The sequence below is a fragment of the Micromesistius poutassou genome (assembly GCF_964030765.1).
Source record: "Micromesistius poutassou genome assembly, chromosome: 16".
In the NCBI taxonomy this organism is placed as follows: domain Eukaryota; kingdom Metazoa; phylum Chordata; class Actinopteri; order Gadiformes; family Gadidae; genus Micromesistius; species Micromesistius poutassou.
In genome coordinates this window covers 4395502-4406963 of record NC_140286.1, presented here as the reverse complement: position 1 = coordinate 4406963, position 11462 = coordinate 4395502, and the positions used below count along the sequence as shown (strand labels likewise).

Below are 11462 nucleotides of genomic sequence, written 5' to 3'. Positions count from 1 at the left end.
AGAGACGATTTGGACATCAGCTGTCTACGTCTCTCGTATAACTGACGGAGATAACATTTCTCTCTGCGATCTCATGACCATTATTAAACTGAGATTTGAAGAGAGATAGAAAACAAAACAGTAGCCTACTCTCTTTCATTAGAAACAAATCTGAGGCTGATAGGCTCCCATTTAGTAACAGTGATGTGCTGTGATCATTTATTAATAAGGTTACTCTAAGGTTACTCTCCCACATGCCAACCCTGTCTTTGTACTCCCTCAATCACCCTGAACCCCCTCATCTGTCTTCCGTGGGTCCAGTAGTCCAACAGAACATCTGTTGAGAGAGAGACAGTTGTTGCGACCTCGGCCCGGTCAGCAGGACATTGTGGGGCACAGTGCCGTAAACTCAGAAGGAGTTCATAACCCCATTGGCACATACCCCTGGAGAAGAGGGGAGAGAAGAGGGGAGAAGGAGGGGAAAACAGGAAAAAGAGAGGCAGAAGGGAGGGCAAAAGAGGGCATTCGAGGAAAGAGGAAAAAACAACAGGAGCCGTTCAGTCTGTACAGTCCTGCTCCAGTTTTCCCCTGTCAAACAAAGAGCTGGCGGTTAGGTTTCTCCCCCCCCCCCTCCCCATTTCTCTGTCTCTCTTTTTGCTGTCCCTCTCTCTCTTTCTCTGTCTCTCTCTCCTTTTGTACAAGTGAGGAAAGCCTGTTTGACCTCGTAGTGACAGATCACCTGGAGACAAGAGTCTCTGTCTACCATCAAATGATCATCCTCCTCCAATGAAAGCACCGTTATTGATATTGAAGTGTCCTTGTGTACTGATCATCACTGGTCTGAAAGAAAATAAAAACATTGAGGACCTCCCCTTACCGCTCACTAAATAAGAAAGTAAACGTTTTCTCCATTAGAGAGTAATTGCAAAAACTGTGAAAATTACACTTCAGTCGGTCAACATATTTGTTAGCGTGCCAAAAAGTGGAACTATAGTATAACAATAAATGGGTTGACGCCAGCTATGAATATGTCTGCCTGTCCAGGCGCACAATCCCTTTTGCCAAGTGACCCAAGCCCAATTAATATGTCGCCCTTCATTCATAGACCCGATGTTACCTTAGCTAACCCAGGATTTTTTCTTCTTTTTTGGCTGCACAGATGGATATGTAGAAATAAGTTGTGGTTTGAGCAAAAGCTTAAAACTAAATGTTTGTGTTGAGTTGTGTTGAGGTTGGTTAGGAACATGAAAGACATCTTTTTTTTTTTTTTTGCTTTATTCTTTTAAATGTTCATGCCAGTAAAGATTTCACAAGTCTGTCATTGTGTGTTGATGGAAATACTAAATCGTATCTGTGAAAAGTTGAGCAGGTTTCGGTTGTGTGAGAGTCTGTCTAGTGTTACTCGCCTACATGGGCGGACCATATGAAAATGATTAATGGACAGTAAATAAATTATAAAACAACAAAAAACACAAATTCATGTGTTACACGAAGCCTTATACCGGGTTAAGTTCATGGGCTGTGGTTGAAGCACTGTTTAATGCCAAAAAGTTAGACCTTTTAGGTCGTTATCGAAAAGTGAGTTTACCCAAACTGACTTGGATGAAGGTTGCAGCCTCATTGAGTGACCATCTAAGCCATGTTAGCACTGGAGAAACCGTCAAAAATGGAACAGCCATCTATCTTTGGCAATTTCTTTCAATAGCCTTCATATTAATTGGAATGATGCAATTTTCGAAGTGCAGGCTGAATCTGTGACTTAAAAAATAGCATTGTTGAAAGTGCAAACGTCAACATTTTTTACAACAATAATAACAATGAAAATAATATTAATAACAATATGAATAATAAATGTTTGCTGTGGGTGTTTGGCTCCAATACCTGATCACACATAATTCTGTCAAGTATCTCTTACCAACAGAGATTATATACACTTTTAACCTTCCAAAACACTATGTATCAAAAAAAGGACTCCTCGAAACGCACCGTAAACGCATTATGTACAAAACGATAAAAATGATCCAAACACAAACAAAATATTGACATTAGATTCACACTTGTGTTGCATAGAATTCTCCAGTCTTTCATGCATTCCAAATGCAGCGCAGCAATTCCCATTGCATGGGAACTATGTTGCATGGGAACGGCATTGCATGGGAATGGCATCGCATGGGAATGGCATCGCATGGGAATGGGATCGCATGTGAATGACCACACGTTCATTCATAACTAAACAAAAATAGATATTTTTATTTATCAATGAGGACCGAGCTGTTCTGGCAGGCGCTTCAGGCTCGAGTCCCTGCACAGGCCGTCCATAAGCAGAAGAACAACACTTCTATTTATGCGTGGGAATGGCGGTATTGTCCACTGTCCACGCTTATCTAAAAGTTTGAAAGGAAACTGGGCAGGATAGTGATGTTGCTAGGGTGTTCAACTCCTGGCCGAAACAACTCCCGCACTCTGTTTAATCCCCAATGTCCACAGACCATCCTTTAGGCATCCTCGAGCCATCCTGACCTACCTTCAACCTCATCCTCATCCTTCATGACATTTATCATGAAGGATGAAAGTCGCTTTGGACGAAAGCGTCCGTCTGAAATGACTAAACAGTGAAACTCTTAGGAGCAGCCGCACTCGTCCACAATCATGTTCTGGATGTCCTTCTTGATGATCATCTGCTCCTCGTTGTAGTAGAGCATGGACATGGGCCGTAGTCGCGTTGGCACGCAGCAGGACTTGATGTTCTGGAAGGGACCGTAGCCCCGCATGCGGTAGTGACTGATCACCGTGGAGTGGAAGGACAGCGAGGAGCCTGTGATGGATGCCGCGTGGCTCGGGCAGTCGCCCTCGCAGTAGTTGGCGTGGTAACCGGGCGGGGCGATAATCCAGTCGCTCCAGCCGATGTCCTTAAAGTTGACGTAGAACTGACGCTTGCAGCACAGGCCGGCGGTGCCATCGCATTCCAGGCCGCGCTTGTCCCGCCGGTGGCTGGGCTCCTCCGCCTCCCGCAGCACCACCATCAGGAAGGGCCGGTGGGACTGCTCGCGCTCTCTGGCGTGCTCGCCGTCTGCCGGTGCGAGGAGCGGCGTGGCCCCGACTTCGGCGCACAGAGGGCAGGACACGCGCAGGTGGAGCACGCTGTCGCCGCTGTCCAGCAGCGCTTGGACCGCGCGCGGAACGGGAAGCGTATGCCAGCCGCTGCGCCGTGTGTCCACCACCTTCTCGGAGACCGCTACCTCCTTCAGGTCAGTGCCGCCGGCCCCCCGCTGAGGCGTCTGGAGCAGCTGGAGGGTGACCTTGCCCTTGACCCGGTTCCCCCGCGCCAGCTTGAGGAAGATCCAAACGTTGGCCTGTTCCACCACAGAGGAGCCGCTGCCCTCCTTGGTGATGTCAAACGTCACCATGGATGGAGAATCACCTGGGGGTGAAGGAGAAGATAATCGCTGTTAGCATTGTGAGGCCATTTGAAACATTGCTGAAGGATCGAGGAAGGGGAGGATTGATGGTGGCTGAATGAGCAGGTATGTAGATCATGGACCTGAGGGTCAGCTGTAATGGCCTAAATATCCTGCTCCTCTTTCCTTTTTTGAAGGACACATGTTTGTATGTTGTCGTGCAAGATAGATTTGATGGTATTTGGGACTAAATACTTTATGTGTTTCACAACAAATAAAGTCAAAATCTTTTTTCGACTCCAAGTTGTACACCATGGAGTTGAGGACCCTCAGAATACAACCCAGAAATAAAGGAGGTTTAGATAACTCTACCATTACCACACCATATTTCAGATCAGGTCCTTACTTAGTTACTTCTGAACAGAGCTGCTTAATTAGTCAAACAGTGTCTAACCTCTAAAACACAGTGTGCACCACCCCTGCCCCCATCCTAATCACTTCATAATTATAATACATCCACCTCCCTCCCCCCATGTCTCTTTCTTGTTCCATCATATGAATGAATGGGCCGAAAAATGCCTTCAACATCAAAGCGAACGGTTGAATGGTGCTAAATATATTCAGCAGGATCTTTCAGATGCAATGCTAAAAAAAGATGCTCTGGTCAGGGGTGGGGTGATTGAGGGCACCATCCTTAACAAGCCTGGGGTCCCTATCAAGGAAGTAGCCCGGGCCCCCTCCCCTCTCATGTAGTGTCCATTAACCACCCTCTCTATATCTATCCCTCTCTCTTCTCCTCTCTCCTATCTCGTTCTCTCTCTCTCGCCCTCCCTCTCACTCCCATATCTCTCCCTCTCTCTTCTACCACCTCCCTCTCCTCTCTTCTCTCTCTCTCCATCCATATCCACTTCCACTCTCTCTCTCTCTCTCTCTCTCTCTCTCTCTCTCTTTCTCTCTATGCCCCCTCGCCCATCCCTCTCGCCCATCTCTGCGGCCTTAGAGTAATTACTGTGGGCCACATTTGGCTGAATGAGGTGATTATGTACGGCCTGGAGCCTACCGGGTATGTTACCCTCGCTACTGCCACCACCCCCCCCCCCCCCCCCCCCACCCAACCAAACACCTCATTACCGTCTCCCTAATTTCGGCGGGTCCTTTGAGTGGAATTTTTTAATTGAACATTTGGCTCTAAAAGGAGGGAAACTATTTATAGTGCGGGAGCCATTGTGTGCATTTATGTAAGTAAACAGACGGCAGGAGAATGTGCTCGTCACGCCTGTTTTCTGGGGTTCTGCAGTACACCCAGGGTTAAACTAGAACGTCTTGCACCCCAGCGAAGAACCTCGGTTCCACCCCAAGAAGGAGAAGAACAAAACACTGATGGAACATTCCGTCATGTTCAAATACAAAACTTTTGCTTCCCTTTCAACTTCACCATTTAATTCCCAATTGAAAGTTAGGAACGTGGAAGGCCAGGAACGTGGTTTCTGGCCCAAATACTTTTTTTGTTTTTTACTATTGATTAATTAGTCAATTACACATTTCCCAATTCGGAATCTATTCCTTCGAAAATCATCGTTAAGGACACTTCATTGCAGCAAGGAAGTCGCGTGTGTTTGTGAACCGTCACTGTGATGATCTGGAACACACATTTGTGACCCCCAGACGGAGCTTCCGATGGCGGATCCGAACACGGATTCAATTCCATTGAAGCAACGCTGGGTTTGTTCCGAACACAAAGGCCGTCTGAGCAGCAGCAGGGGGTTATGGGATGCCGAGTAGCCACAGGAGCGGACAGCCCATCGCCTTGATTGTCTCTTTGAGTATGTTGTCTCTCTCTGTCTCTCTCTCTCTATCTCTCTCTGTCCATCTCTCTCTCTCTCTTTAGCTCTCTCTCTCTCTCTCGCTCTCTCTCTCTCCGTCTTCCTCTCTCTCTCCCTCTCTTCATCTTTCTCTCTTGCTCTTTCTCTCTCTCCCCCTCTTCATCGTTCTCTCTATCTATCGCACTTTCTCCATCTTTCTCTCTCTCTCGCACTTTCTCTCTATCTCTCTTCCATCTCTCTCTGTCTCTTTCTCTCCCTCTCTCTCTCTCTCTCTCTCGCTCTCTCTCTCTCTCTCTCTATCTGTCTCTCTCTCATTGTCTCTCTCTCTCTCCTCCTTTGTCTCTGTTCATCTCCATTTCCTCTCTACTACCCTACCCTGTCACCCATGATCATTGCCCTGCATGGTTTCCTGTCCAGTTCAGCAACCCCAGTACAGGTGGATCATTACACAGGCTTGAACATGATTTTGTAATAGTTACGTGACGTCATACACATGGACTTGGATGTTTAAGCAAAGCACAACATCACACACACACACACACACACACACACACACACACACGCACACACACACACACACACACACACACACACACACACACACACACACACACACACACACACACGTGAGACAGGACATGTGCTTGCTTGAGCGAAGAGTAACACAGTTTTTGGTGATATAACATGGATATAATAGTGGTTGGTAACCACTATGTGTGTGAGTAGGGACATTTCAAAGGTACAGTCTGTTCTGTCAGTCGTGTGTTTGGTCAGGGATCCGATAGTATGGATAGCATTCACATGTTCACACTTTTGTTTGTCAGTTCTTGAATGGCAAGTGGACCATTCATCAATCATTGAATTCATCATCATTCATCAATACTATAAACCAAAATATAAACCAAAGCCTAACCTTTCTAGTCCAAACCCTAACCCATCTAAATCAGACCCTAACCCTCCTAGTCCAAACCCTAACCCATCCAAACCAAACCCTAACTTATATCAACCAAACCCTTATCCTCCTAGTCCAAACCCTAACCCATCCAAATCAAACCCTAACTTATCTCAACCAAACCCTTATCCTCGTAGTCCAAACCCTAACCCTGCTAGTCCAAACCCTAACCCATCCAAACCAAACCCTTATCCTGCTAGTCCAAACCCTCCTAGTCCCCAAACCCTCCTTCTCCGAACACAAAGCAACGCATTGGACTCCTTTCATAAACAAGCCACACGGTTGACACACTGTGAAGACACTGACCTGGCTCGGCGAATGTGATGATCTCGGCGGGGGGCTCCAGCGGGCCCCCATCCGTCTCCCCGGGCCGCGGCCCCTCCTCCTGGATCTGCACGCTGCCGTCCTCGGCCACGTGGCCCACCTGCAGCTTCCTAATGGCGTTGAGCAGCGCGGCGCGCGGCACGGGCTGCGTCACGTTGGGCCGTGCGCTCAGGTGTAGCATGTTGAGGATGTGCCGCTTCACCGCCTCCACCATGTCCGTCTGGCCCGAGGAAGACGAGGAGGAGGAGGGCGAGGAAGAGGAGGAGGAGGAGGAGGAGGAGGAGGAGGAGGAGGAGGAGGAGGAGTTCTTGAGCTGAGCCAGGGCGCAGGAGCCGCAGGGGGGCTCGACGTCCAGGGACGCGGCCGCTGCGGCGATGGCGGTGGCGGGGGTGGGGGAGGAGGTGGCCGTCTGCAGGGCGACCAGCAGCACCAGGACCCCCACCAGCAGGTGGGGAGAGGTGGGGACGAGGAGTCCTGGACACACGGCGCACAGGTCCCGCTTGGGCGCGTGCCGCAGGTGAGTGAGGAGCGTCATGACGGCGTCGGGGCAAAGAAAAAGAAAATGCAGAAGAAGAAAGAAAAAACACGGAAATACAGATAAAATGTAAAGAAAAGTAAAGTAAAGAAAGAAAGTTCTTGTCCGTTTGAGGTTTCTGGAGGAACAAAATAGGGAAATCCCTTCTCAAGTCTTCAGCCAAGGATCTGAGATTGGGCTCGGGTCCTTCTGGAGACACAGAAACGTTGTAGAAGAAGAAGAAGAAGAAGAAGAAGAAGGAGGAGAAGAAGAAGAAGCTGTCCCTTTGAGGCTGTACTCCAGTGTGTGAACCAGCCCTGGAGGATCAGTAAGTAGCAAGTAGCCTGGAGATGGCAGGAAGCTGAAGAGCAGAAGGTGTCCTGGTCGGGTTCCTCTCTCGTTCTCCGATTTAGACACTAAACACATACGCGTGCATGCACACAAACACACGCGCACACACACACACATACACACACACTCAGAGATAGATCCGTCTGGAGTTCTGCTGGTGTGCGCTCTCTCCGGCTGAGTTGAATGGCTTTGTACTAGTGGGCAGGGTCACAGAACTCTCTCTCTCTCTCACTATCTCTCTCCTGCTTTTCTTTGGTAATTATACCTCTCTCTCTCTTTCTCTCCTGTACTCTCTGCCTCTCTCTAGTGCCGGGAGAATCGTGGACGTAATTACAACACACGTCTCTTTTTAAAGCATCCTCTCTCGCTGGTGTTTCCCCGGTCTTTGAGTCATACACACACGTGCACACACACACACACACACACACAGGGGTGCGCACACACAGACACACGGCTTCCACGTTGTTTGTCCACGTCACGACAAAAGAGGAGGAAGAGAGCTGTAGCGTATGATCCTGATTCATTCATACCACACACACTCCACCACACACACACACACATACAAACACACACACATACATAAACATATACACACACTCCACCACACACACACACACACACACATACAAACACACACACAGACATATACATATACACACACTCCACCCCACACACACACACACACACACACACACACACACATACATAAACATATACACATTCTACCACACACACACATGCTCCACACGTTTTCACACGGTTGTCGTGGCATGTTGCGTCGTGGCCATCCTTCCTCTGTGTGAAGTCCTGCTGATGACTCAGCGCTAGCTCATCGCCTGCTCGGGATTACGGTGGTTTTAGTTCCCACTAAAATAAAATTAAAAAGGGAGTTTAGTGGTCATTATAGCTGGATCTGTCTGTTCTCTAGTTTTGCTAGACACTTTTGTTTAAAATTTTATGTTAGAAACATGTCATGAAAGGGGTTAGGTATGAGGATGACTATAGGGAGGGTGGGAGTCAAACATTGTAGCCACTAGACTATCCTAGAGATATAAAGGGAGGTTGGGGTAATGAAAAAGCACTGAGGTGTTTAAATCTTTAATTCTCTATTCCACTTATTCCCTCCCTTTCTCTCTCTTCCCTCTCCCTCCTGTCCTCCTATCATCTCTCTTCTTCCTCATGTGACCCCCTCTGTCACTTTCTCTCCCCTTTTCCTCTTACTCCCTTTCCCTCCTGTACACCCCCTCTCTCATCTCTCTTCCTCTTATTCCCTCTCTCTCCTCTTCTTTACAACTGTAACCCCCTTCCTCCGTCACTCTCTCTCTCCTTTCCCTCTCATTGACTCTCTCTCCTCTTCCCTGCCTCTCTCTTGCTCGTATTTCTCTTCCTCCTGTGCCCTCTCCCTCACCTCTCTCGTCTTTTGTGTGTCTGTGGGTCTGTGTTGGCCCCCCGTGTGTGTAACATGAACACACTGCCTATTATGATGGGCTGCCCCGGAGCCATCCGATCCGCATAGTATTCAACCCATCAAAGACGGCTCCACCTGTGGCCCACAGCTCCATGCAGCTCAGCCGGGAACCAACCCACGCTCTGGACCAATGGTCAGGTATGAACAGGGGTTCCAAAAGGCTTTCGTGCTTGGACCCACCTCCCCTGTGGAGGTTCTTCTGGGCCCCGGACCCGTCGGATATCTGTTTTTGCATTCTCATTCCCATGTCGGAAAAGTGACAATGAACCTCGATGTTTCTTTTTCATCACTCCAGTGTTTCTGTCCTTCTTCTATCCCCCTGTCTTCAAAACATACGCTACCTGCATCTTAATGACCTGTATCTGTAGTGTCTAACCCCTACCTGCATCTTAATGACCTGTATCTGTAGTGTCTAACCCCTACCTGCATCTTAATGACCTGTATCTGTAGTGTCTAACCCCTACCTGCATCTTAATGACCTGTATCTGTAGTGTCTAACCCCTACCTGCTCCTTAATGACCTGTATCTGTACTGTCTAACCCCTACCTGCTCCTTAATGACCTGTCGCTGTAGTGTCTAACCCCTACCTGCTCTTCTTCTTCTTCTGTCGTATGTCCTTAGACCTTCAATTCTGTTGAGGCGAGCCAGTCCAGCGTCCTATAATCAAGGTCAATTAGACCGCGCTCGCCGTTCGGGGGCCGGTGTTTGGGGCAGCTGGTTAGGATGTGTTCCACAGTTTGTATTGGGTCTCCACACTCGCATTGGGCACTGTCTGTGATGCCCCACTTCAGCATTGCTGCCCCGAAGCGTCCCACACCTGTCCTTAGGCGGTTGAGGGTTGTCCACTGCTTTCGGGGTAGGTGCTGGCCAGGAACGTCTGTGGGATCTTTAATGTAATGGTGTAGCCGAGATGGTTCTGCTGACCTCCACTGCTCCCTCCATGTCGCCTTGACCCAGGCAGCCTTGCAGGTGTCGGCTGGTATTTTCCGGAGCAGTTCTTGGGCGTGTATGGCAAAGGGGCGTCGGGACTTGAGGCGCATTCGCTGTGGTGTCTCTGTGGTGGTTTTGTGGAGGAGGTGAGATTCACTCGCCTGTGCCTTTCGGGCAAGAGCCAGCATGGCTCCTTCTCGCCTGACTTCTGCAGGGGCGATTCCTCCGAGGACTGGCAGATGGTTGGTTGGAGTGGCTCGTAGGCATCCGGAGACAGTCCGTAGGGCGGTGTTAAGGGCAGTGTCCAGTTTGTGGACGTGGGGGCTACGGCACCAAACCGGGGCACAGTATTCTGCGCTTGAGAACACCAGGGCCTCGGTGGAAATGCGCAGCGTCTGTGTGGAGGCTCCCCATGTGGTGCCGGCTAGACGCCGTATCAGCGCGACACGGGAGGTTGTCTTTGCCTTGGCCGTTTCCAGGTGTTGTCTGAATGACAGTGTTCTGTCAAGTTTCACGCCAAGGTATGTGGGGAAGGGCTGGTACTGTAGCCGGGTGTTGTCAACCGTGATGTTCATTTCGCGGGACGCTTCTTTATTATAGAGATGGAACATTGTTGATACGGTCTTGTCAGCACTGAGCTTGAGGCGCCAGTTCTTCAGGTATGAAGACAGGGTGTTCATGTCTTCAGAGAGGCCCTCCTCTACTGCTTCCCAGGATGGCTTGCTCAGTAGGATGGCCAGATCGTCTGCATAGCCATACTTCCTTGATTGTGTAGCAGGTAGGTCGTGGATGTAGATGTTGAACAGCATAGGTGCCAGCACTGAGCCTTGTGGGACACCGTTCTTGAGCTTTCTCACTCTACTGCTTTGGCCGTTGCTGGTGTGTAGCCGGAAGCTGCGGTTGCTCAGCATCTCCATTATGAAGCTCACAATGTGCTTGTCTGGGATGGTTTCCAGGAGCTTCATGTGTAGTCCGCGTAGCCAGACAGTGTCATATGCGGCTGTGAGGTCCAGGAAAACGGTGCCGGCCTTCTCTCCTGACTGAAAGCTGTCCTCTATGTCTTGGCATAGAAGGGTCACCTGGTCTGTTGTGGACATACCGCTTCGAAAGCCAGCTTGTTCTTTGGGCAGCTGGGGGTCGATCACTGGGTTGAGACGCGCCAGGATAAGACGTTCGAGGAGCTTGTATGGGACGCAGAGCAATGAGATGGGACGGTATCCCTTGGGGTCGTCATTTGGCTTGTTTGGCTTTGGAAGGGCGATCACCTTGGCTCTGCGCCAGATCTTTGGCAGCTTTAAATGTTGGAGACATGTAGAGAGGAAGGAGCGCAGCCATTCGGTTGCCTTCTTGCCTTGGTGTTTAATGTACTCCGGGTGGATGCTGTCAACACCTGGTGCCTTACCGGTCTTCAGGCGTTGGGTGGCCTGTTCGATTTCTGGTGTTGTGAAATCAGTGGATAGGTTGGAATTACATCCAGGGGCCCTGGACAGCTCGTGGACTCTTGCCGATGTTTTCCTGGCGAAGTCCTTGTCTGCATTTGTGAAGCGGCCATTACTCAGCAGAAGTGACGCAATGGAGTTTGCAGTGATGGGGCACTGTACTGGGGTTGTTGACCTTCCGGTCAGCTTGTTCATGGTCTGCCACGCCCGGCGGCTGGAGTGTGTAAAGTCAATTGATTCCACAGTCTCTGTCCATCGTTGCCTCCGTTTCTCGTTTAGCCTGC

The 11462-nt window shown here is 49.5% G+C and overlaps 1 protein-coding gene across 1 annotated transcript; it reads right to left on the bottom strand.

The window, feature by feature from the left end:
• Window positions 1–1257: 1257 nt before the first annotated feature.
• On the bottom strand, window positions 1258–7609 carry inhbab (inhibin subunit beta Ab). The gene is made up of 2 exons (XM_084481144.1): window positions 6459–7609; window positions 1258–3400 (listed from the first exon to the last, which is right to left on the bottom strand). Exons 1-2 carry the CDS (start codon window positions 7009–7011, stop codon window positions 2601–2603), a joined length of 1353 nt encoding a protein of 450 aa, XP_084337270.1. The 5' UTR covers window positions 7012–7609; the 3' UTR covers window positions 1258–2600.
• Between the last annotated feature and the right edge of the window lie 3853 nt (window positions 7610–11462).